Here is a 27,245-nt window from a genome sequence, read left to right as displayed (position 1 = left end):
GTGAAACACAAAGAGTACCACTTTTATAGGCTGGGTTGAAGATTAAATGAAATGCAGCATGCAAAGCAGTTAGCAGAGTATATGGCAAACAGTAAGTATCCCAAAATAATTGCTATTCACTTTAAAGTATGTAGTCTTCTGAAGCAATTACATGTTATGTAAATAGTATTCCCCATAACTGGTCTTAATATATAAAAAAGAGGTATCCTATTCATTAATATTTGATTGACTAAACAATAAAAGCAGGGTAATAGAAATTATTTTCTTCAATAAGTAGTTTTCTAAAAAAGTGATTAATTCTAGTATCTATACCTCCCACAAACTGCTTTCAAGCTGATAAACTGGGAGTACAAAGCAAATTTAAATTCTCATATAGAATTTTAAGCACTTATAAAAGAAAATAATGAACAAAAAGTATTTTAGTATATAAGGAATATATTTACACACTTGCCTCTTTATTTTCTTCAGCATCTCCATGAACCCATACTGTAGCTTCTAAGTAATTTTCCCTGCTGGCTCTAAATGTTCCTTGAAGGTATGTACCAGATTTTATGCCTTGTTGTAACTTACTTAAGGGAAGATGCTCTGAAAATATTATTTTTCCACTTTCTATTTCATTCTGTGAAATAAGCAAACCAAAAAATGCAGTTAATATGTAAGTCGTCTGTACACTAAATATATAACTATTATCATTATCAAGTAATTTCTATTAAATACCTTCCACATCATGGTATATACAACTCCATGAATAAGAGAATATAATATAGCACAGTGACAGAAAAAAATGCTTTTAGTTCACAGGCAACTTACAAAATATTTCAATTTCATTACATTTAAGGTTTTTATCCACAGATGTATGTCACTAAGAAACCACTGCCCAGTACAGGCCTCCCAAAACAAAGGTGTGAATACTTAAGTGGGTGGGTAGATATGTAGAGGCTAAATTGAACCCTCAATTTCATGAAAAGGCTTTGGTTATTAAAGCATAAGAAAAATACTATTACATCCAAAATCCTAACTGCATGGCTCCTTTCATTTCCTTCTCTATTTCCCACAATTTTTCACCTTCCAAGGAAAATACGTTATACCTTCCCCTTTTTGCTTACCTCTCTAACTTCCCCATCTTCCTTCCCCACTCTCAGATGGGGGAACCTCAATATTAATACTGAGACTCAGAAGCAGTCAGTAGAGACCTACTTCATCTTCCTACTACTGAATCTGCCTATTTACTTGCATCAACACCAAAATCTCAGCTTTCTCTCCTGTATTAATAAATACAATATTTCTGTTCTTTCATTTTTAAAAACATTTTTACTGATTTTTTTCTTTAGAGAGGAAGAGAGAAACATCGATGTGAGAGCAAAACATCAATCGGCCGTCTCCTGTACACCAATCAAGCCCACAACCTGGCATGTGCCCTGACCAGGAGTTGAAACGGCAACCTTTTGGTGCACGGGATGACACCCAAAGAACTGAACCACACTGGCTAGCCACACTGACTGTTTCTATTCTTTCAATTGAACACTACAAACCATCTACTCTCTCTCTTTTTTTAATATATTTTATTGAATTTTTTACAGAGAGGAAGGAGGAGGGATAGTCAGAAACATCGACGAGAGAGAAACAATCGATCAGCTGCCTCCTGCACACCCCATACTGGGGATGTGGCCACAACCAAGATACATGCCCTTGACCAGAATCGAACCTGGGATCCTTCAGTCCGCAGGCCGAAGCTCTATCCACTGAGCCAAACTGGTGAGGGCCCATCTACTCTCTTCTACTCAAGAACTTAGTCCTTTAATATCTTCTTCTGCCTTTAGAATCAAACATTTTCACCATCATATAAACATAAGCTAACCCATTAAAAATAAATAGCCATGCTAGTGTGGCTCAATGGCTGAGCATCAACCTGGGAACCAGGAGGTCATGGTTCAATTCCTGATCAGAGCCAAGGCTGTGAGCTCGAACCCCAGTAGGGGGTGTGCAGGAGGCAGTTGATCAATTATTCTCACTGATGTTTCTATCTCCCTCTCACTTCCTCTCTCTGAAATCAATAAAAACATATTAATATATACATACATACATACATACATACATACATAAAATTTTGGTCTCCTTCCAGATACTGGCCTGATCATCTGTTCAATTCATACCAAAATACTACAACAGTATTCTCTAGAATAGCTGTGTATCCACTTACTTAACCTGCACTTTCTCCCAAATCCACTACAATCAAGTGTCATCCTCAGTCAACTGAAATCAAATTGCCAAGGTCACTAGTATATGATCTTAGCAATGTAAATGCTCTGTTCTCAGTCCTATGAAATTTTTTTTAAAAAGATCTTTCCTTCTCTAAGACACATCAGCATCCAAATCATCATTCCTTTGGTTTCTGTCCTACTTCACTGATTCGTTTCTTCTGTCAATTCTTCTGTTCCTGATCTCTAAATGTTGTCATATCCCAAGGCTCAGCAATAGGCCCTTTTCTTTCTTTATCTACATTTATTCCCTTATTGCCTCCCATCTTTAAAAAAAAGAAACACAACCATAAAAAACCCCTCTTGATCCCACTTGCTCTGCAAATACCATACTTCTCTCCTTCGATTACAGCACTGAAAGTGTTATAATACTGTTATTTCTCTTTTCCCATTTTTTCGCCTATACTAGTCAGAATTCTGCCTCCCACCGACCAAAACTACTCTGGAAAGGTCCTCCAAACTGTCATAATGCTAAATCCAATCATCAGTTTTCATTAATTTATCAGCAACATTTGACACAGGTGATCACTCCCTTGTCCTTGAAACATTTTCTGTACTCAGCTTCAATGGATTTCACTCACCTGGTTTTCCTCTTATATTGCTTTTGCTGGTTTGGTTCTCCTCATGTTTCTGACTTCTAAACATGAGAGTGCCAAAGAACTCAGTGCTTGGACCTCTTCTCTTTTCTATCCATACTTATTCCCCTAGATCAGAGCTAAGCAAACTAAGTTCATGCATCAAATAGTTTTATTGGAGCACATCAATACTCCATTATTTATCTACTAGAGGCCTGTTGCACGAAAAGATTCATGCAATAGGCCTTCCCTTCCCCTGGCTGCCGGCACTGGTTTTCCTCTGGCACCTGGGACCCAGGCCTTCGCTCCGGCCGGAGCCACCTTCAATCTTTGCTGCTCCAGCCGGAGCTGCCTTCAAGCCTTTGCTGCTCCGGCCAGAGCCGCCTTCAGTCTTCACTCCGCCACTTCACGTCTACATATACAAATTAACTGCCATCTTTGTTGGTGGTTAATTTGCATATTGCTCTGATTAGCCTATTGTGGGCGTAATGAAGGTATGGTCAATTTGCATTTTGTCTATTATTAAATAGGATTGTTGGTGGCTCTTTCTGCACTACAATAGCGTAAGTTGAGTACTTGCAACAGAGATCATTGCTTGCAAAGCTATAAAAAAAATACTATTTATCCTTTAGAAAAAAAAGTTTGCCCGGGAGAAAATATTTGCATATCCATGATAAAGAAATTGTACCCAGAATATCTAAAGAACCCTTACAACTCAATAAAAAGACAAATAACCCAACTACAAAATGGGCAAAGGATTTTAATAAACATTTTCTCAAAAAGACACTCATATACACTCATGTACACATAGGCACGCCAACAAGCTCATGAAAAAATGCTCATCACCAATCATTAGGAAAATGCAATCAAAACCCAATTAGGTATCACTTCAAACCCATTAGAATGGCTATAATAAAAAAGACAATAACGTATTGGTGAGAAAATGGATAAATTGGAACCCTCATACATTGCTTTGGGAATGCACTTTGGAAAACACAAATATATCTGAAACACTTGAAAAGCAGTTTCGGAGTCCATCAGAAAGTTAAAAATAAAATTATCCTATGACCCAGCAAACCCACTTGTATATATCGAAGAGAAATGAAAACACATATCCATACAAAAACTTGTACACAAATGTTCATAGCAGCATCCTAAATTAATAGCCAGTGAGTGAAAACAACTAAAATACCAGTATCTATCAACTGGAAAATGGATAAATAAAATGTTATTTGGCAGAAAAATAAATTAAGTATTGATATATGCTATAACATGAGAAAACTGAAAATATTAGGCTAAGAGAAAAAAACCCAGTCACTGAAGATCACATACTGCATTATTTCATTTATGTGAAATGTCCAGAATAGATAAAGTTATAGACAGAAAAATCAGTGGTTGCTTCGGGCTGGAGCAACAGCATTTCAGGAGGAGATTGGAATAGAGTGGTAATGGGTATGGAGTTTCTTTGACAGGGGAAGAAAACATTCTAAAATTAGATTGTGGTGATGGTTACAGAATTCTGTGAATACACTTTTTTTTTTTTTAAAGTCTACTAATCCCTGCCCTAGATAATCTCATTCGGTCTTATCACTTTATATACGACCTATATATTGATGACTTCCAAATTTGTCTAGTCCTAACCCTCCTTCCCACATGAACCACAGATTTGTATACCCAACTATATGTACCATAAAAATACTTGGAGTTCTGATAGGTATCTCAAACTTAAAATGTCTAAAATTATACTTGTGATTTTCTACCTAATCCCGCTTCTTCCATTTTATATAAATAAGACGATACTATTTATGTTGCTTAGGTGAAACACCTAAAGTCATCCATATTACCTCATAGCCCCATCTAATCCATCACCAAGTCCTAAGACACTTATCTATAAAATACACCGAATATCTCAGTACTTCTCACTACCTTAACTGCTATTACCTTGGTCCAATTTTGTCTTCTCTCCCCAAAAGTACTAAAATATTCTCCTACCTGGAAAGTCTTGTTTCTAATATATTCTTAGAACAGCCGGATAAGTCATATTATTCCCCTGCTCAACAGCTACCCAACAGTAGAAGACTAATATTTTCCCCATGACTTTTTATATATATATACTAGAGGCCTGGTGCACAAAAATTTGTGCACTCGGTGGGGAGAGGGGGTCCCTCAGCCTGTCCTGTGCCCTCTCGCAGTCTGGGACCCCTCAGGAGATAATGACCTGCTGGCTTAGGCCTGCTCCCGGCTGGCAGAGGACAGGCCTAATCCCTAGGTGCAGCCCCTGGTCAGGCTCAGAGCAGGGCCGATGGGGGAGTTGGGGCGCTGCCCCCTGTCATGCACAGAGCAGGGCGGATCGGGAGGTTGCGATGCCACCCCTAGTCATGCTCAGGGTATGGCCAATTGGGGGGTTGGGGCACTGCCCCCTGTCACACTCAAGGGAGGGTCGATGGGGAGGTTGTGGTGCCACCCCGTCATGCACAGAGCAGGGCCGATCAGGGGGTTGGGGCACTGCCCCCTGTCATGCACAGAGCAGGGCCCATCAGGCGGGTTGGGGCTCCATACCATCACACACAGAGCAGGGTTGATCAGGGGGTTGGGGAGCTCCCCCATGTCATGCACAGAGCAGGGCCCATCAAGGGATTGAGGAGCTCCCTCCTGTCACTCACAGAGTAGGGCCCATAGGGGAGTTGGGGCACTGCCCTATGTCATACACAGAGCAGGGCGGATCAGGGGGTTGGGGCGCCGCCCTCTATCACCCACAGAGCAGGGCCGATCAGGGAGTTGGGGCGCTGCCACTGTCACACACAGAGCAGGGCCGATCAGGGGGTTGAGGAGCTCCACCCTGTCACGGACAGAGCAGGGCCCATCAGGGGGTTGGGGCGCTGCACCCTGTCACACACAAAGCCGCAGGGCGATCAGGGGGTTGGGGAGCTCCCCCCTATCAGGCACAGAGCAGGGCTGATTAGGGGTTTGGGGCGCCTTCCCCTGTCACGAACAGAGCAGGGCGGATAGGGAGGTTGTGGCCCCGCCCCCTGTCACACACAGAGCCCCAGGGCGATCAGGGGGTTTAGGCGCTGCCCCCTGTCACGCTGATCCCGGTGCCGGGAGGCCTCACGGCTCCGCTGATCCCGGTGCTGGGAGGCATATTACCCTTTTACTATATAGAATAGAGGCCTGGTGCACAGGTGGGGGCCGGCTGGTTTGCCTTGAAGGGTGTCCTGGATCAGGGTGCGGGTCCCCACTGGGATGCCTGGCCAGCCTGGATGAGGGGCTGAGGGCCGTTTTCAGGCTGGCGGGTGACTGAAGCTCCCAACTCCTTTTTTTCTTTTTTTCTTTTTTTTATTCTGGGCCAGCTTTAGCTCTGAGGCCTCGGCTGCTGAAAGCAGGTTTCTGGCCTATGTTTACCTTCTGTATTTGATACAATGTTGCGGTCCGGCTGGCTGAAGCCTGGCTGACTAACGCAGGTTTCTGGGGTTTTGTTTAGCTTCTATATTTGCAACATAGTTGCTTAGAGTTGCAGCTGAGAGGCTGGCAAATCAGGCGGGAAACGTTGGAGTCCGCAGTCACTGGAGCAAGCAAGCCTCCCTGTTCGCTTCAGTGCATGGCTGCCGGCCGCCATCTTGGCTGGCAGTTAATTTGCATATCGCCCTGATTAGCCAATGGGAAGGGTAGCGGCCGTACGGCTAATTACCATGTTTCTCTTTTATTAGATAGGATTACTTTGCCCTATCTACAGTTCTAACTTCATTACTAATTTTCTCCCTTGCTCACTCCATCCCATTTTCTCTTTCTTAATCTTACCTACTTATTCTAATATTTGAACTTGCTGTTTCCTCTGCTTGAAATGCTCTTCCCCTAGTTATCACCATGGCTTACTCCTTTACATAACTGAGCTAAAATGACCGCCTCAAAGCAAACTTGCTTAGTTAACACTCTTCACATCTCAGCTTAGATATTATTTCTATTGAGAAGCCCTGACATCCCAAATCTGGTGCCCTTGTTAAGTACAGCCCATTCTACTATACTGCTTGTTTTGAAAATACAAATTGTTCCAATGTGACTGATATATTAGAAAATACTAGGTGAATGAACAAAACTGTACCAGGTGAACCAAGCTGCATAGGAATCCACAAAACACACACATACCTCCCCCAAACATCTTCACAATGACCTCAGATCACCATATGTTCTGATCCCCACCATCTTCGTCTGCTGTTAACAACTTCCTGTCTGAATTTAGATAATCCTCTTTCCATCACTTCCTGAAGTTTTTGAGTATGTGCTCTAACCACATTTTCCCATAAGCTCTGTGGTTTTTATTACATGACTAGAGGTCCGGTGCACGAAATTCATGCACTCGCGTGGGGGGTGGCGTCCCTCAGCCCGGCCTGTGTCCTCTCACAGTCCGGGAGCCCTTGGGGGATGTCTGACTGACAGCTTAGGCTCAATCCCTAAGCTGGCAGTCGGACATCCTTAGTGCTGCCACGGAGGCACGAGAGGCTCCAGCCACCGCCGCTGTGCTCACCAGCTGTGAGCCTGGCTTCTGGCTGAGCAGCGCTCCCCCTGTGGAAGCCCACTGACCACTAGGGGGCAGCTCCTGCACTGAGCGTCTGTCCCCTGGTGGTCAGTGCCTGTCACAGCGACCGGTCTTTCTGCCATTTGGTTGATTTGCATATTAGCCTTTTATTATATAGGATGTTGCATAACACAGTGAATTTGAGGAACACACATGTTATATTACAACAAAACTCACTATAATTTCACCATACCCAACATTTAGTACCATAATACTTAATCAAATACTATGTATTACCAATGATAGATTACTTGTTTCTTCTCCTAGATCAGTGCTATTCAAAACAACTTTGTGATGAAGGGAATATTCTTTTTGTGATGTCCAGAATGGAAGCCACTATGCACAAGTGGCTCTTGAGAATTGGCTTTTGAGAATTTGAAGTGGATAATGCAACTGAGAAAATGAATTTTTAACTTGAATTAAATTTAAACAGCTACATGCAACTAGGGGCTACATATTAGACAGGGCAATTCTAAATCTGTACTCCAAAAATCAAGCCCAGCTTTTATTTTCTCACATTTCGTTTTCTAAAGTAGCTGGTTGAAGACAAACAGAAAAGGGAAAAATATTGTAAAGACTGGATGTATGTATAATGTTGTATTAAAATATATTTCTATAACAACAATAGCTACCATTTATACACTTACTCTGTGCTAGGCACTGAGATAAGAATTTTAATACTACCGTTATTCCCTCATTCAATCCTCATAACAACATTATCAAGTGACTATTGCTAAACACACCTTACATGTAAGGAAATGAGGGCTCACAAAGTTTAATGATTCCCGTAGCATGCCCTCTCACATCTGCTATTAAAGTGATCCTCTGCCTCTAATCTTGCCCCTGATACAGTGAATCATTTTACATATCAATATTAGAGTGTTCTTTCAAATAAATAACATTTCTGATCATTCTCCTCCATCCCTCCCAGGCACACTCTTATATACCCTTAATTTCTTTTAGCCACCTAGCATAAGGTAGGGAGCCCAGAATCCTATATGCTATCATCCTATATAATAAAACCCTAATAAGCAAACTGACCAAATAGCAGAAAGACTGGCGGAATGACTGATCGCTATGACGCTCTCTGACCACCCAGGGGCAGACGCTCAATGCAGGAGGCTGCAGGCCCCGACCAGCGTCGTCGATGGAGGGCAGGGCTGGCGAGTGGATGGTGCCAGGCCGCCAGCCAAGGCAGGTGCCAGTGGGGGCCCCTGATCGCCCCACCGGTCACCCTGAATAAGGAGGTGACCGGTCGTGGTGGCTGTGGGCAGGGCCGGTGAGCAGGAAGCGTCAGACCGGCTAAGGCAGATGCCAGCGGACTTCCCTGCCCCCAATCACCCTGCCAGTCACCCCATGATTGCCAGCCAGGCCTAGGGACCCTAGCCGTGCACGAATTTCGTGCACCAGGCCTCTAGTCTCTTCATAGCAGCCCTTTAGGGAGATCTTTGTAAGGCAATATAAAAATTACTGACCTATAGGGTTCTCATTATCAGACCACTGCCCTTCCTAGTCTCTCTCTTATGACTGCCTTCTCTCCTCCTTTGGGATTACCACTACAGTATGCTCTATCTTCAGTACCTGCCACTTCTTTGTCAAATAGCTACTCCTATTCACAAACCAGCCATAGATTCTTTTATTTATTCATCAAACAGTGCTACCAAGTGCCAGGCTCTACTCAAGTTGCTGAAGATATATTGGCAAGCAATGCTATTTTAGAGTATCATGTCTTTTAGAAATGGTATTTTCATAAGACTATTACAGACCCTCTTACTGTCTATAACCCAACTACTACTCCAATTCCCACCAACATTCCAATTTTTATATTTCATAAAATTATACTATATTTCAAAATGGCTATTTTAATATTTTTACTTTTCAGAAACAAAATAAAACAAACTCAAACATACCCCTTCTTCAGACAAACAAGCAAGACGATCTATGAGTTCAGGGTTAGCAGTTAGGCTCTTTACATATTCTTCACCTGAAAAATAAGTTTTATAGTTCTTGATAAATTCAACTGTTTTTGCTTATTTGTTTTTTCTTAGATATGGAAGAACATCAATCATTTTTTTGGGGGGTGAGAGGGAAGTCCATATCTGTTGATGTGATCGATCATGCCCACATCAGTGAGTGTATATAGTGGGTCAAGCCTATCTATGAGCTTTTATTGCTAAGCCAATTCCAAACAGTGATGGGGAAATTAGCCCCTGGGCACCACAACACACTGAGCTTAGAAATGCAGAGAAATTTAAAAATGCAAAAATAGCCCTAACTGGTTTGGCTCAGTGGATAGAGCGTCGGCCTTTGGACTGAAGGGTCCCAGGTTTGATTCCGGTCAAGGGCATGTGCCTTGGTTGCGGGCACATCCCCAGTGGGGGGTGTGCAGGAGGCAGCTGATCGATGTTTCTCTCTCATCAATGTTTCTGACTCTCTATCCCTCTCCCTTCCTCTCTGTAAAAAAAATCAATAAAATATATATATATTTTTTAAATGCAAAAATATAACATGAGGTACTAAAAGACTATGAAAATATAACACAGCCAAGTGAATTTCTAACCATGGGCCTGAGGATAACTTTATATACATTTGAAACATGAATTAACAGTTTCTACATTTAGACTTACAAGTGAAAGCTGGTATTCCTTCTTCTATGGCTTTCTCTTTGTTTTTCCTGTCATTTGTTATTAAGATGACTTGCAGTTCATTCTCTGCTGACATTTTCTTCAAATGTTCATTGTACCATTTTGCTGCTACTCTAATGGCTCTATCATTCCTGTCATTAGCATTTTCTCCCTGTTTTTGTTCTATGTAAGTTTCTCTAAATGTAAAGGAAAGAAAAATTATTTTAAAAAAGAAATGAAAATCAAAAATAAGCATATGTAAAAAATATTAGGATATAAATGCTTAATAAGCATTAAACTTAAAAGTCAAGGGTATATCTTTTTCTCTTGAATGTAATTCAGATTTATAACTCAGAGAGGAAATAAATAGGATCCTTATAGTTAAGTTTCTAAGACAACAATTTGCTTAGAAAAGGAAAATCATGTTATTAATGGAATGATTAAAAGGCTAATTTTATTTCACCAGAAGGAAAATCAAGATCAGAATTTATACTCAGGTTAGAACATCAAATAAGTAATGGTTTGTTGGAAAAAACTATAATAAAACTTTGCAGGCCTGATAGTGAGATTTCATTTGAACTGTAGGTTAACAGTAATTCCTAAAAGCTATAAAATAGTACAATTACATAATTTATTATCATATTATTCTATAAATATATAATGAATGTAAATTATCCATGATAAACACACTATTAATGCCAGAGGCTATCTAGAGAATAAAAAACCAGATACAGATATGACTGCATATTTTCTTTCTAAGACTATTTACTCTGAACTCCCAAATATGTCAGCATACTCATCATTTACTTGAATCTATTTTACAAGCCAAATTTAAGTACAATAACAAAACTCAGTACAGTAACTTCTAGTGCTTAAAAATAATAGATTCCATTTAAAAATTTTAGACTTATTTATAATAGTTTTTAGAATTATTTTATTCACCATTTACACCTACTAATGCTTTAAGTGTAACAATCAAAGACATTGTCGTAAATTCTTGAATTGGTTTTAGCATGACGTGAGGAAAAGAATCTTAGATGATATTTACCTAAGTGTCCTAAGATCTAAGATTTTTCCTGTTAACCCCAGTATTGCTAAACTCTATTCACTGCACTTAAGTTAACAAAATAACCTCTGATTAGGGATCTGATCTGATGACCATGCTCCACAGAAACTTGGTCTTTCTCCACTGAAAAACAAGTAACATTTCTACTTCTAGATTTCAAGCTAGGAATAAGATGGCTACAAGTGTTTTACTGATGTTCTTTTTAAAGAAAGTTTGGCTTTTTAAAATATGGTTTTTTTAATTGATTTCAGAGAGAGGATGGAAGAGGGAGAAAGGGACAGAAACATCAATAATGAAAAAGATCACTGATCGGCTGCCTCCTGCACTCCCCCTATTGGGGATTGGGCCTGCAACCTGGACTTGTGCAACCTGGACTTGTGCCCTGACCAGGAACTGAACGATGACCTCCAGATTCATGAGTCTAAGCTCAACCACTGAACATTGGCTGGGCAGATGTTCTTTACAAGGACAATTTTTTTTTTTTAAGCTTGGGATATAAGAATAAAGAAAAAAATTGAGAAACTAACTTTTTAATTTGCATATTCCAATGGGATTTCATTACCAAATCTACCAGCTAATCCAGTGGTCTAAATGGGGGTGATTTTGCCCCCTGTGAACGTTTGACAATGTCTGGAAACATTTGGGTTGTTACAACTCTGTGGATGTGGAGGAAGGTTGCTACTGGCTTCTAATGGGTAGAGGCCAGGGATGCTGCTAAACATCCTATAACACAGGAAGACAGCCCACCCACAGCAAAGAATTATCCAGCTCAAAATGCCAGCCGTGCCAAGGTTCAGAAGCCCTAATCTAACCTAATAAAAGCATACTAAAACGCATCACAGATTTATGTAACATACATCTCGACATCTATTTTCGAAGATCACATGTTATGTTCAAACACAGGTCATGAATTCGAAACATAACAAAGAATTCTATACTTGAACCATATTTTCTTCAATGTGATCAGTTATAAGGTATTAGTTTAACTTGTAAAAGCCCATGAAAAATAAAGCTGCTTTATATTTAAAACCTCCTTCACAAACTTACACTTTTTTAACCTATGCTGTCTATTCATATAACATGGTATTCCAGGAACCTAGGCAAATTTTATCTGCCCTGATTCTATTGCTGGACTCATACTAAAATTAATTCAAAATGAAAACATTTTAGAAATAAAAGTACCTACTATAGCAGTGATGGCGAACCTTTTGAGCTCGGCGTGTCAGCATTTTGAAAAACCCTAATTTAATTCTGGTGCTGTGTCACATATAGAAATTTTTTGATATTTGCAATCATAGTAAAACAAAGACTTATATTTTTGATATATATTTTATATATTTAAATGTCATTTAACAAAGAAAAATCAACCAAAAAAATGAGTTCGCGTGTCATAGGTTCGCCATCACTGGACTATAGCATAGGAGTAGGAGACCCTGGTTCTGGGTTTGATGCAATCAGTGCCTATGGGACCTTAATTAGGTCTACTTAGCAATACCTTCTGTACAGCTGTGTGAGAATCAAATAAAATTTCTGTGAATGTGAACCTTATCAGAGAGCTTCTGGCATCACACATGACTGACAGGAGCCCTCCTCCACATGTAGATCATTCTGTGGTTTTCTGATAATTATCATAATTTTCCTCCTACCTATGGTGCTCGTTGGTGAACGTATAGAAATGCTTCTCCTGGTTACTAGTCAAATCTCGGATTCGTTTATATACCGGGGCACTGCGACTTCTCACTTCTTGCAGAACTGTTTGTAGTACAATTACATTCCTGATGGCAGGGTCCTCAAGAACATCAATCTTAAAGAAAAGAAGCAGAAAAAAGAAAAATTAATTTTCCTATGTTCATTTGTAAATTGTTTCTGTCTGTCGAACATAAAACTCCATGGGTGTAAAAAAAAAAACCAGTAACGATAGCCTGGCCGGGTGGCTTAGTTGGTTGGAGCCTCCGGGTACCCCAAAAGGTTGCGTTTCCGATTTCCGGTCAGGGAACATTCCTAAGGTTGCGGGTTCGATCCTGGTCATCCTGCTCGGGCGCGTGTGCGAGGCAACCGATGGATGTTTCTCTCTCACATCAATGGTTCCCTCTTTCTCTCTCTTCCTTTCTTTCTCTAAAAATAAATGACACATAACCTCCGGTGAGGACTAACACACACACACACACACACACACACACTAAATGCACACTAAGGTATGGAGAGATCTTGCTATAGAAAGCCCTTAGGCGTGTAACTCACAGGTAAACAGACTAATTCTAAAACTTCGCAGAACTAGTAATGAAGAAATACGTCGGCCCACATATTTTCGTTAGTAGGCACTTACAAGCTGCCTGGGGGTCGCAGGCTGGAGGCCACAGAAGCCAAGTCCCCGGCCTCTAGACAGTTACAATCTAAGGCAGAAGAGACACCAGGAGTTAGAGAAATAACGTATCTAAAGTCCTTCTGATCCCAAGAACTCAAAAACACCACCTAAAGGACGAGAAGCTCGTCCTGGGGTCCAGGAGGCATGCGTCCCAGTGGTCTGCCTCTTCCTGAGCGCGTGATGCTGCCCGAGACCGGCCTCCGCGGGCTCAGTTGCCCTGTCTGTCACACCCCTTTCTTGGCCGGGCCCCGTGGACCAGGCTCGCGCGCCCACGCACCTGGTGCAGCAGCACGTTGGTGTCAGGCAGCAGGTAATGAGGCTGCGGGCAGAGGCTGCTCGCGGGGTCCAGGGGCTGCGGCTCGAGGACCGGCCCCTCGTGCGCCCCGCCGCAGGCCGCGCACCCGGGCGCCCCGCAGCCGATGTCATCCCGCAGGTAGTGCTCGCGCACGATCTTCATCACGCCGCCCGCCCGGGTCTTCTTTAAGAAAGTCTTAGACTTCAGCATCTTGCCTCGCGGTGCGGAATCCCGACGGCTACCGCGCTCTTCCGGCGACCGGAGTCAGCTCGAAGCCCTGTCGCACGACTATCCTTTACCCGGAGGTTCGCGCCTTCCCGCTCCGAGGCACTAGCGAAAACTTCTCGCGGGAAAACGTCGAGATTGATGCTGGTTGGCTCTCCGAGGGTTGCGAGGATTGGGCAAAAGCGAAGAGCCAGGGAAGATGGGCGGATCTCGGAGCCATTTCCGCCCACGATGTGGGCGTGGCCCGCCTCTGGACTCCAGCTCCCAGCATGCGTTGCTTCCGGCGCCTGGGCGGATCCCGGCCAAGTTCCGGCGGCTTGGGCGTTTGCAGACTGCCGCTTCCACGGTCCTCCTCTGGGTGCCCAAATGGTTGTCTTGGTTACGGGTCCCAACGGTCCCCCACCTGAAATTCGCTTTTGAGGCGCTGCAACCTGAGCGGCTGATTGAAGACACCTTCAGCTCCCGGCAGTGGCGGCTGGTCCAGCCTTCGACGGGGAGTAATTGAAGCTTTCGAGGTAGCTCTCGGCTGTCCCATACCCGCGGGGGGACAAGGAATTTCCCCGATGCTGCCAAGTTTGGGTTTTCTTCGCCCCGCATGTGTGGGCAGTACCAGTCCCTGATCCTTTGAGACCCAGGTGGTGTTGCCTGTTTTGATTTCATCCAGTTCTTACCCTTTGCCCTTTAAAAAGGAGGGAAGCCGATTCAGCCAAAGTGCTTGCCATTTCCCCTCCATACACACATCCTCGGGTTTAGAAAAACTGTTATCAGCAATACCGTAAACAATTCATTATATCGTGTGGTATTAAAATAGAGGAGTTGTTCAATTCTTCTGGAAGGGTAAGAAGTTCGATTTAGAATTCTTGAGTGTTTCTCTTCTACCCTCTTGTTTTCATCTGCTATCTGCAAGCCTATGAAAAATGCTTTTATGTCACTGCTTCCCCTTTTAAAACATCTTCACTGATGCCTCATTGCCTGCAGAATAGATTTCTGTCGCATTTGACATTCAAGACCCTCCACAGCCTGGATTATTAAGGCTGTGTGTGTGTTCGGTGGGTGAGGGAGTCACCAACTACTCCGATTCACAAAGACTCGGCCCCAGCCTGACCCCTCTCTCTCCCGTTGTCTTTACACTTTCACCACCTCTCCACCAGTCTTAGCACCTGCATGCTTTCCCCTTCTTCCTACTCCTCCCCAAATCCTCCAAGATTCTATCTTCTATCTTTGTGTATAATCTTCCTCTGACCAATCGGAAGTGATCTCTCTAATATTGAACATGTGCTGCTTTTATTGGTAGCTTTAGAGCTTTATCCTTTGTCTCCTACATATTTGTCTCCTCCAACTATTCCTGCGCCCAGGAACTGGGTTTCTTATTCATCCAAGTGCCTGAGTTCATAATGGGATTTAATGAGTTTGATTTAATGTGTTCGATCTGAGCAATAATTTACTAATGTGTCCTAGATTTGGGGTCCTCAGACTGCCTTAGGGAATCCTTAGGGTCTCTGTAATATGCTTTCCACAGAGAATGTTTGAGTGCATTTAACTTAATATTTTTTAACCTACAGAAAACTGAAATAGAATTGGAGACGAAAACTGATCCATAATAATGTCTCGAAAAATTGCCAAGGCATCAAAAACAGTGAATGTCTCCAGCTCTCTGGAATCTGAAGATATTAGTTTAGAAACAACAGTTCCTACAGATGACATTTCCTCATCAGAAGAGAGAGATGGTAAAATCAAAATCACCAGGCAGCTAATTGAACGAAAAGAACTACTTCATAATATTCAGTTACTGAAAATAGAGCTATCCCAAAAAAATATGATGATTGACAATTTGAAAGTAGATTATCTTACAAAGGTAAGATCAGCTGTAAATTTTGTGTTGTTTGCAAGCTGCGGGTAAATAAGAATTAAGTTTTTATATATATGCCCAGAATTTGAAATTAAAAATTTATCATGTCAGAAAAGTAATTATATTTTCTTGCATAGCTTTCAAACACTGGTTTTAGAAGTGTGCGTGTGAATATTTCTGTGTATCAAAAAGTACTGAAAGAAGAGGTGACTTAAATGTGGGCAGGGATGACTTGCTTCTGTAGACTCCATTTTTTAAATCTAGCATGTGTGAGATATGTTTTCTTACGTGTTTTTTTCTAGCCAAGTTTTCTGCTTTATTGAGAGCTAACCCTGACGTGACTAGTTTGATAGGGAAGAATCAAGATCGTAATTATTATTGGATCTATATAGTTCTCTACTGTGGAGATTTCGTTTCTTTGCTATCTTTCTACTTGATAGTTACTATATTTGTCTTTTAATTTGATAGTTACTATATTATAGTAGCAAGTGTAAATTCAGTTACCATAGTCTTTAACAAGTGGTGTTTGCCAAATAAGAAGGTATGTGCCCTTGACCAGGAATCAAACCTGGGACCCTTCAATCTGAGGGCTGGCGTTCTAACCATTGAGTAAAACTGGCCAGGGCAGCAATGTCTACTTTAGATAGGAGTCACAAACCTTTTCTGTAAAGGGCCAGAAAGTATATGTATATATATATAATTGTTGTTAATCCTCACCTGAGGATATTTTTTCCATTGATTTTTAGAGAGAGTGAAAGGGACGGGGAGAGACACAGAGAGAAACATCTATATGAGAAAAGCACATTGTTTGATTGCCTCCCACACACACACCTTGACCAGGGCGGGGATCAATCCTGCAACAAGACACATTCCCTTGACTGGAATTGAACTTGGGACCCTTCAGTCCGAGGGCCAACACTCTATCCACTGAGCCAAACAGGCTAAGGCCAGAAATTAAATATTTCATGCTTTGCATGCCACATATGGTCTAGCACATATTTTTCTTTGTTGTTGTTTTTTTAAACAACACTTTACAAATTAAAAACCCATTCTTAGCTCAAGGGCTAAAACAGGACATGGACTGGATATGAGCCCATCACCATTGTTTAACCTTTGCTTTATTTTAGATTATGTAGTCAGAGAGCCATTGGAAGATTTTAGGCAATTGGAGTTACATATCCTGATTTTGTATTCAAAATAGCACTGAATTAATAAACTAAGGGCAGATAACGTAGAAGCAAAAGGTAGTAAATTAGGCTGTTGCCTTATGTAAGACTCCTAAGTTTTTGGCTGCATCACCTGATGCCATTTACTGAGAAATCAAAGCCTGGGAGAACACAGATCTGGGAGGTAAAATATAAGTTCTGCTTTGAGCATGTTAAACTTTAGGTTCCAGTTAGACTCATAATTGGAATTGTCAGTTAGAGTTTAGGAAAGAGTCCATGACTAGGAGTGTGTGTGTGCATGCATGTAATATGCATTAGTATATAGATGGCACTTAAAGTCATGGGGTTGGAAGACATTTCCTAGGGAGAGCAAAGGGCCCCAAATGCAGCAAACTTGAGAAACTTGGAAGTGCACAGAGTTAGGAGGAAAACCAAAGAGGATTACCAAGGAAGCCAAAAGAGATGGAGCAGTCACCTCTGTCAAATCATGCTGTTGGGTACAATAAATATGTAGAAGTAGTCATTGGACTGGGCATTATGGAGGTGATTCATAATTTTGACAAGAATAGTTTTACTGGAATAATATGGGACAAAAGCAGTGAGGGAGAACTTGCCATATCAAAGGTGGCTCATGTTTTTTTGCTTTGGAGATTAAGGAAATGCAAGAGGGATATAAGACTAGGTAAGGTTAATGACTAGTTTCATTTTGGTCAATTGAAGATGGGTAGTAATCAGATCTATATCTATATATATAAATCTATATATATAAAAGGCTAAGTGATCAACCGTCCATCCGTCCAACTGTCCAACTGACTGACTGGCTGGTACATATAACACACACTGGCAATTTAAAAATAAACGTTGACTTGTGCATGCGCGATACATATAATGCTCTCACTGGCACCAATCCCATGCGTGTGTTTCGATCTGTCATTGTTGATCGTGAATTTGGTTGTTTTTATTGACATTCTGAAGCTGAAAGAAAGCGGCATCATCAACAGAAAATGTCTGAAGACCAACTATTGGAACAGCTGTCCCCGTCTGACACTGGCCTCCCATTTAAATTAATTGAAGACAGTTTCCCGTGATGCCAGCATTTGCGATGACTATTAATAAATCACAAGGACAAACTCTAGAGTCTAGACAGTGTAGGAACATTCCAACCTGAACCCGTTTTCGGACATGGTCAGTTATATGTTGCTTTCTCTCGAGTTCGAAGTGTGTGTGACGTTAAAGTTAAGGTTGTAAATACTTCATCACAAGAGAAATTAGTCAAGCACTCTGAAAGTGTTTTTACTCTTGATGTGGTATACAGGGAGATATTAGAATAAGTTTAATCAATTTATCAGTCATTGTTTTTATCAATGTTGTTTTTATATCATGGTTTTGTTTTTATATGTTTTTTATAGCATGTCTTTGTTATATCATGTTATTGTTTATTAATCAATTTACATATTATTTTCATATACATTTTACTAATTTTCTTTCATCTCTGACACTCCTATTATAGAGAAAGGGTGAGTAGGGATCTTAAAATATTTTTTATAATTAATGTCCTTTCAATGTGCACAAATCCGTGTGGTACTGGGCTACTAGTATGAATATAAAGTACAAATGAAGGGTCTGGGTCTGGCTTGGAAATAATTATCTGGGTGAGACATCAACATAAAATCCCAGTTGTCAATAGGCTTCTATTCAGAGTAGGTTAAGGGGGAAAAATAGTCTTAATGACACCTGGCAAAAAAGAACATTTATGGCAGCAGTTTTAAACCACAGTTTAAAAATAATTTGGATGAACAGACTACAGTTTGTGGACACAACTACTGCAAAAACACCCTCTATCTCAGTGGTTCTCAACCTTCCTAGTGCCGCGACCCTTTAATACAGTTCCTCATGTTGTGGTGACCCTCAATTTCATTGATACAAATTGAACATAATTAAAGCATAGTGATTAATCACAAAAACAATATGTAATTATATATGTGTTTTCAGATGGTCTTAGGCGACCCCTGTGAAAAGGTCATTCGACTCCCAAAGGGTCTCGACCCACAGGTTGAGAACTGCTGCTCTATTTAAAAGTGTATTTCTTTTAAGTGCTTTTTAATAATAATTTGAAAGATTACCAAATAATTTACCTTTTCTTTTTAATAAGATTGAAGAATTGGAGGAGAAACTTAATGATGCACTTCACCAGAAGCAGGTACTAACTTTGAGATTAGACAACCAATTGACATTTCAGCAGAAGGATGCCAGGTAAGTTTTTAAGATGCATCAATACCTACTTAGCAGTTAAAAGTAATGTCATTACCTGCTCATGCATGTGATTATAAGCTAAAATAGAGAAATTTTAAATCAAGGTTGATAACAGTTTTACATACAGAACAACAAAAAAGTAGGTTATTTGATACAGTCCACAAAATAAAAAAAGTCAAAATTCAACATTTATTCAACAAACATTGCCAATTTAAGTGAACCATAAGTGATAATGGGAGCTATCTAAATTGATCGCCACTTAACCTGCTGTCTTGATTAACCTTTTTTCATTTTCTCTGCAAAACATACTGATTGATTTTCATGGCCCTTTGAACTCTTCTAGCATAAAGTGTCTCTTTTTGCCTGCATACTTTCTCCAGCTCAATTATCTGCTTACCAAGAATCCATTGTGTTTACTCACAAATATGCCTATGCCAGTTGTATTTATTATACTTATGTAACTTAATTACAATTATGTAAACAAATATGAGTACAAAAAAAATGTTTCTTTTTTATAAAACCTATAATTAATTCTGTGGAAACATCCAATAAAAAGGAGTGACTAACAAAAAAATCATCAAAGTAAGAGTAAACAAAACAGATTTAGAAATTGGGAGGCAAAAATTAAACAAATCCATAAAAAGTATCCTCTCAATTTCTTCCCAAGTGTCTTTTAAGGTCTCTTGCCACTGTAAAGAAATTGAACTAGCTGAAACCGGTTTGGCTCAGTGGATAGAGTGTCGGCCTGTGGACTGAAAGGTCCCAGGTTCGATTCCGGTCAAGGGCATGTACCTGGGTTGCGGGCACATCCCCAGTAGGAGATGTGCAGGAGGCAGCTGATCGATGTTTCTCTCTCATCGATGTTTCTGACTCTCTATCTCTCTCCCTTCCTCTCTGTAAAAAATCAATAAAATATATTTAAAAAAAAAAAAAAAAGAAATTGAACTAGGAAATTATGAACAATGATTTACACACATACATACAAAAAACATACATCCATATTTTTAAAAATCTGGAATCTATGTAAAAAATTTGAAGGTGAATGTTTATTTCTATATTTTAATTAGAAGTAAATGTGTAAAGTAGGTATTTTTTCCCTTTATAACATTTCACTCTTTAGCTGATATTTAAAGAAAGTTATCTGACTTAATTTATTAGCCACTATCATGTTATATCAGTGGCTCTCAAACTTTTGATGCATCAGAACCATTCGGAAGTCTTATTAGGAAACATTGTTGGATCCCATTCTCAGGTTCGGATTTGGGTTGGCATCCAGCAAATTTCCAATTCTGCTAAGTTTCCAGGTGATGCTGCTGGTTCAGGGTAATACTTTGAAAACCACTGCATTCAGTAATAGGGTTCCTATTCTAATTCTTTAGAAATTTATCAGATTGAATGATGCTGAGAGTGCAGTTAGGAGGCTATTGTGATAATCTAATCCTCTTAATCACTGATGGGAGTAAAAAGTATATGGATTCTGAATACATTGAAGGTAAAGCTGATATAATGTCTTAATGGATTATTTGTAGGATTTAAGAGAAAATTCGGAGCCAAGGATTGTGCCAACATCTTTGGCCTGAATAAATGAAAGAATGGAGTGGCTATCAGTTTTAACAAAACAAAACAAAACACAGTGGAATAGGTTTGTGAGTGGAAAGCAGGAGTTCATTGTGGACATGTTAAGTCTGAATTATGTAATTAGAAGCCCATTGGAATTGTATGAAAAGTCTGTTCTGGACAGAAAAATATGGGAGTCATTAGTATATAGACAATATTTTAGTCATGAGACTGGATTAATTCTCCAAGGGAAGACCAGATACTCTAGAATTAATACAAACCAAAAAAGAAGACTGAAAAAACACCATCAGTAAAAGGAGAAAAATTAAGAAATTAGGGAAGACAGGCAAAGAAAGTGTATAAGAAAAGAGAGATTAGTTGTATTGTGTTATCATTAAGTTAGGGATGAAAAGAACTGAAAATTGACCATTAGCAATGTAGCTGTCATTGGTAACATTGAAATTTCGGTGTGAATGAAGGAGGGGGTTGAAAACCTGACTGACATGGGTTTAATAAAAGCATTGGAGACTGCCTCTTGCAAAGTGCGTGCAAACCTGACACTAGTGGCAGCTAGTATCAGTTCACATCTTGGCCTCTCCCTGATACCTCCAAGCCCAGCACAGGCGGCATCTCTAGATCACTTTGTAGCTCATACCAAGTGGCCCAAGGCAGAGCAAAGGCAGAGGCTGATGTTGGTTTGCACCAGAGCGCTCCCACAAGGCTCTAGAACTAACAAACCCGTGGCCAGCTTCAGATCTTATCATACAAGAACACCACCAAACTACCACCACATGACACACACAAAGGGCAGACTTGGCAGGCACTAGAGTCCCGCCAAAGCAAATCCTGCTCCATGGGGTCAACATCTGCACAACAGCTCCTCTGCTATAGTCATAGCCAGTCTTACAGCCAATCAGCCTGAAGGTCAATCCCTCCCATTGATATGCCAACAGCAATCAAGGCTCAAGTAGAATAGGAAGGAACATACAACCCACACAAGGGACACATCAGGAGCATCTGGCTCCCACAGGACACCTATTACATAAGGCCACTCTAACCAAGACAAGAGACATAGCAGCTCTGCCTAATACATTAAAAAAAAAAAGGGAGGCAGCCAGAATAAGGAAACAAAGACACATGTTACCGAATGAAAGAACAAGACAGAACTCCAGAAAAAGAACTAAACAAAGTGGAGACAAGCGATCTACCATATGCAGAGTTCAAAACACTGGTTATAAGAATGCTCAATGAACTGAATGAGAACTTTAACAAAGAGATAAGAAACAAAAAAGGAGATAGAAAACAAAAAGTATCAGGTCAGAAATGAAGAATACAGGAGAGGGAAACAACAGTAGATTAGCTGAAGCAAAGGATCAAATCAGCAATTTGGAAGATAAGGCAACAGAAAACACCCAATCAAAATAGCAGAAAGAAAAAAGAATCCAAAAAATTTAGGATAATTTAAGGGGCCTATGGAACAACATCAAGCATACCAACATTCACATCATAGGGGTATCAGAAAAAAGAGAGTGAACAAAGAATTGAAAACCTATTTGAAGAAATAATGATGGAAAGCTTCCCTAACCTGGTGAAGTAAATAGACATACAATTCCGGGAAGCACAGAGTCCCAACCATGGTGAACCCAAAGCGGCCCACACCAACACACATCATAACTAAAAGGTGTGGAGGACCAAGATGGCAGCGTAGGTAAACACGGGTACTTGCTGCCTCCCACAGCCACATCAAAATTACAACTAAAATACCAAAGAACCATCATTTAGAACCACCTGAAATCTGGCTGAATGGAAGTCCTACAACTAAAGAAGTAAAGAAGAATGCACACAGACTGGTAGGAGGAGCAGAGGCACAGAGTAGGCTGGTCCAACGCCCACATGGGGCATGTTTTTAATCAGGAGGGATATCTAGGCTGTGGCAGCCTCCTGTGAGGAACAAGGGGTCCAAGCCCCACACCAGATTCCCAGCCCAGGTCCTAGTGCCGAGGAGAGAAGCCCCTGTAACGAGGAGAGAAGCCCCTGTAACTTCGGGCTGTAAAAACCAGCAGGGATTGTGGCTGAGTGACTCAGGCTGCTGGAGACCCAGGCAGTTTCTCTTAAAGGGCCAGTGCATGACTTACTGGAACTAGCTCCCGCTGAGCTCCAATGCTAGGGCAATGGCTTGAGGAGGATCCAGGGACATATGGGGAAGAACTGGATTGTCTGGCATTGGGGCAAGAACTCAGGGCGGCTTTCTCCCAGACGGGTGCTCGCAGAAGTCATTATTCTTATGCTGAGACCTCCACAGTCACAGAGCTGATGGGCAGCCATAGCTGAGTTTCCATCAGCCTGGCTCACACTGTTGGCTCTGCCCTGGTGATCCCTGAGACCCTGCCCAATCCAATTTGTAGCCCCACCCCTGTTTGCAGCAGCTTTTCCATATGAATGGCCTGTCCTGGCTCAGGCTTCTTCATACTTTTCTAAAATCTCTCAAATAAACTGCAGCTGGCATCAGCATGCCCCATACCTATCAATAGGAAGCCCAAGTCAGCTTGGCCTTGCCTGGGCACTTCCAAGCCCAACACAAGTAACAGCCATCTGCAAATCGCTCTGTAACTCTTGCACTGTGACCCCAGGCAGTGGCTCACTTTGCACCTCCCAGGAGGCCCCAGAACCAGTGCAGTTTCGGACCAACACACTCAAGGGACAGACTCAGTGAGCACCAAAGCCCCACTGAAGCAAGTCCTGCTCCATAGAAGTGTCTTCTGCACAGCTGTTCTTCAACTGTAGACACATTTGGTCCTCACAGCCAGTTGGGTAGATGGATGAAAAGGGGGAAGGGATTAAGATGTGAAAATTACCAGTTATAAAAATAGTCATGGGGATGTAAAGTACCACTTAGGGAATTTAGTGTCTCTCTCTCTCTCTAAATATATCTACACTAATAAAAGAGAAACATGGTAATTAGCGTACGACTGCTACCTTTTTCATTGGCTAATCAGTGAGCATATGCAAATTAACTGACAACCAATATGGTGGCTAATTTGCATATGTCGGCTCCAAGCCACAGACTGAGGCTTTAGGCCTGGGTCAGGGAGGAGCCAGCCAGCGATCTTCCGCGGTGGGAGCTGGGGGTGCCCTGGACCAGGCCTAAGGCCTCGGACAGAGGCCTTAGGCCTGGGCCGGGGAGGAGCCAGCCAGCAATCTTCCACGGCGGCGGGAGCTGGGGGTGCCCTGGCCCAGGCCTAAAGCCTCAAGCCTCTCCGAGCCCAGGCCTAAAGCCTCGAGCAGAGGCGGCGGCGGCGGCGGGAGCTGGGGGGGCCTGGGAGGAGCCAGCCAGCGATCAGCTGCGGCAGGAGCTGGGGGTGCCCCAGCCCAGGCCTAATGCCTCGGCCAGAGGCTTTAGGCTTGGGCCAGGGAGGAGCCAGCCAGCGATCCTTGATGGAGGAGGCGGCCCGAACCGGGGCGCAGCCAGCCAGCAATCCTTGATGGCCACGGTGGCTTGGAGCTGAGGGTGCCCTGGCCCAGGGCTAATGCCTCGCCAGGGGCCAAACCAGCAATTGGTGTCAACTACAGAGGAAACACCTTTTCTGACTGCTGATTTGTTAAGCTCCCTGTATGCCACTGGTAATATTCTTAGTAACTTGGGTAGTAAGAGTCCAAAAAGTGATCTAGGGTTTTTTTTACCACACTCCTGGAGAAAAAAATGAAGGTCTGCTGCTGGAGGGTTAAGAAATGTCATATCCTGTCCTAGCCAGTTTGGCTCAGTGGATAATGCCTCGGCCTGCCCAACGCAGATTCTGGGTTCAATTTTGACCAAGGGCATGTACCTAGGTTGCAGGTTCCTCCCTGGCTCCGGCCCAGGTCAGGGCTCATGCAGGAGGCAACCAATCAAAGTGTTCCTCTCACTTTGATGTTTCTCTCTGTCTTTTTCTTTCTCTTCCACATTCTCTAAAAATCAATGGAAACATATCCCCAGGTGAGGATAAAGAAAGAAAGAAATGTCATATCCTATGAAAGACACTTCTTGAAAATGCCTAAAGAAAGTTGTCATTTTTTCATGGTAAAGGGACTGGAGTCTGTGTTGATGAAAACACCTTGGTGGCTGCGGTGACTGGCAGTGGCTGCAACAGTGCGGTGATGGGGCTGGTGCCTTCCCCTGATCAGCCCGGTCGACTCCCACAAAGGGAGGCCAGACTGTGGCTTAGGCCCACTCCTCAAGGGGAGCAGGGAGCAGGTAGTAGGACATCCCCTAGGGCTCCTAGTATGTGATAGGGGGCAAGCTGGGCTGAGGGAACCCCCACCCCAGTGCACAAATTTTTGTGCACCGGGTCCCTAGTATGTATGTATATGTATGTATGTATATATATATATATATATATATATATATATATATATATATATACTAATAAAAGAGAAACATGGTAATTAGCGTACGACCACTACCCTTCCCATTGGCTAATCAGCATATCCTTATGCAAATTAACTGTCAGCCAAGATAGCGGCCGGCAGTCATCCACTGAAGCGAACAGGGAGGCTTGCTTGCTCCAGTGACTGCGGACTCCAACGTTTCCCGCCTGGCTTGCCGGCCTCTCAGCTGCAACTCTAAGCAACTATGTTGCAAATATAGAAGCTAAACAAAACCCTAGAAACCGGCTTTCAGTCAGCCGGGCTTCAGCCAGCCGGACCGCAACATTGTATCAAATACAGAAGGTAAAGGCCAGAAACCTGCTTTCAGCAGCGAGGCCTCAGAGCTAAAGCTGGCCCAGAATAGAAAAAAGAAAAAAAGAAAAAAAGGAGCAGTTGGGAGCTTCAGTCACCTGCCAGCCTGAAAACGGCCCTCAGCCCCTCACCCAGACTGGCCAGGCACCCCAATGGGGACCCCCACCCTGATCCAGGACAGCCTTCAGGGCAAACCAGCCGGCCCCCACCCGTGCACCAGGCCTCTATCCTATATAGTAAAAGGGTAATATGCCTCCTGGCACCGGGATTAGCAGAGCAGCGAGGCTCCCGGCACCGGGATCAGCGTGACGGGGCAGCGCCCAAACCCTCTGATCGCCCTGCGGCTCTGTGTGTGACAGGGGGCGGGGCCACAACCTCCCTATCTGCCCTGCTCTGTTTGTGACAGGGGAAGATGCCCCAATCCCCTGATCACCCTGCGGCTCTGTGTTTGACAGGGTGTGGTGCACCAACCCCCTGATCGGCCCTGCTCTGTGTGTGACAGGGTGCGGCGCACCAACCACCCCCCCCACCCCAGGGGCCCTGCTCTGTGTGTGGCAGGGTAGAGCCATAACCTCTCCATTGGCCCTGCCCTGAGTGTGACAGTGGCGGCGCCCCAACCCCCTGATCGGCCCTGCTCTGTGGGTGATGGAGGGTGGCACCCCAACCCCCCTCCACGGGCCCTGCTCTGTGTGTGACGGGGTAGAGCCATAACCTTCCCATTGGCCCTGCCCTGAGTGTGACAGTGGCGGCGCCCCAACCCCCTGATCGGCCCTGCTCTGTGGGTGATGGAGGGTGGCACCCCAACCCCCCTCCACGGGCCCTGCTCTGTGTGTGACGGGGTAGAGCCATAACCTTCCCATTGGCCCTGCCCTGAGTGTGACAGGGTGCAGCGCCCCAACCCCCTGATTGGCCCTGCTCTGTGAGTGACAGGGGGCAGCGCCCCAACCCCCTGATCAGCCCTGCTCTGTGAGTGACGGGGGCAGCGCCCCAACCCCCTGATTGGCCCTGCTCTGTGAGTGACAGGGGGCAGCGCCCCAACCCCCTGATTGGCCCTGCTCTGTGCGTGACAGGGGTGGCGCCGCAACCTCCCCATCGACCCTGCCTGAGTGTGACGGGGCGGTGCCCCAACCCCCCAATTGGCTGTACCCTGAGCGTGACTGAGGGTGGCATCGCAACCTCCCGATCCGCCCTGTTCTGTGCATGGCAGGGGGCGGCGCTCCAACTCCCCAATTGGCCCTGCTCTGAGCCTGACCAGGGGCTGCACCTAGGGATTGGGCGTGCCCTCTGCCACCCGGGAGCAGGCCTAAGCCCACAGGTCGTTGTCTCCCAAGGGGTCCCAGACTTCGAGAGGGCACAGGCCAGGCTGGGGGACCCCCTTCCCCGCCCCCGAGTGCACAAATTTTTGTGCACTGGGCCTCTAGTATATATATATTATGCAAAGTGTCCCCCAGGGAGTTCAACCAGGAGACCGGGAGTTTGATAGCTCACTGTAACGTGTGCTGACCACCAGGGGGCGGTATGGGGCCGGCAGTCAGGGAAGGAAGGCCCCAGCTGGCAGCCAGAAGGCCCCGATCGGCCCTGATTGCCGACCAAGCCTAGGGACCCTACCTGTGCATGAATTTTTTGCACCAGGCCTCTAGTATTGTAATAAGCATGTATGGCATAAGTTGGCTACTAGACTTACCAGAATGATCACTCCGTAAGTTATACAAATGTCTAATCA

General features: G+C 43.2%; 2 protein-coding genes across 6 annotated transcripts in view; one reads left to right on the top strand and one right to left on the bottom strand.

Annotated features, from left to right (window-relative positions):
• The window catches only part of DIS3 (DIS3 homolog, exosome endoribonuclease and 3'-5' exoribonuclease), a 30,838-nt gene extending 16,794 nt beyond the window's left edge, over positions 1 to 14,044 (bottom strand). Inside the window, exons 1-5 of one of the 2 annotated variants that reach the window (XM_070408955.1) lie at positions 13,739 to 14,044; positions 12,743 to 12,900; positions 10,034 to 10,227; positions 9,317 to 9,390; positions 452 to 619 (exon numbers count right to left, since the gene is read on the bottom strand). In XM_070408955.1, coding sequence (XP_070265056.1) covers positions 452 to 619; positions 9,317 to 9,390; positions 10,034 to 10,227; positions 12,743 to 12,900; positions 13,739 to 13,966 — 822 coding nt within the window. In that variant the 5' untranslated portion in view covers positions 13,967 to 14,044. Of the gene's footprint in view, positions 1 to 451; positions 620 to 9,316; positions 9,391 to 10,033; positions 10,228 to 12,742; positions 12,901 to 13,422; positions 13,452 to 13,738 lie in introns of those variants that run through there. The other variant, XM_070408956.1, reaches the window with a different exon arrangement.
• A 280-nt stretch (positions 14,045 to 14,324) lies between these two features.
• PIBF1 (progesterone immunomodulatory binding factor 1) overlaps positions 14,325 to 27,245 on the top strand; it is a 220,522-nt gene continuing 207,601 nt past the window's right edge. For all 4 annotated transcript variants that reach the window (XM_070408953.1, XM_070408951.1, XM_070408952.1 and 1 more), the window contains exons 1-3: positions 14,325 to 14,496; positions 15,544 to 15,836; positions 19,149 to 19,249. In XM_070408953.1, coding sequence (XP_070265054.1) covers positions 15,585 to 15,836; positions 19,149 to 19,249 — 353 coding nt within the window. In that variant the 5' untranslated portion in view covers positions 14,325 to 14,496; positions 15,544 to 15,584. The remainder of the gene's footprint in view (positions 14,497 to 15,543; positions 15,837 to 19,148; positions 19,250 to 27,245) is intronic.

This window comes from Myotis yumanensis, unplaced genomic scaffold (assembly GCF_028538775.1).
Source record: "Myotis yumanensis isolate MYYU_CA2020_CCGP unplaced genomic scaffold, mMyoYum1.0.hap1 SCAF_3, whole genome shotgun sequence".
Classification (NCBI taxonomy): Eukaryota; Metazoa; Chordata; class Mammalia; order Chiroptera; family Vespertilionidae; genus Myotis; species Myotis yumanensis.
The sequence above is the reverse complement of the archived record's forward strand: the minus strand, read 5'-3'. Positions and strand labels throughout refer to the sequence as shown.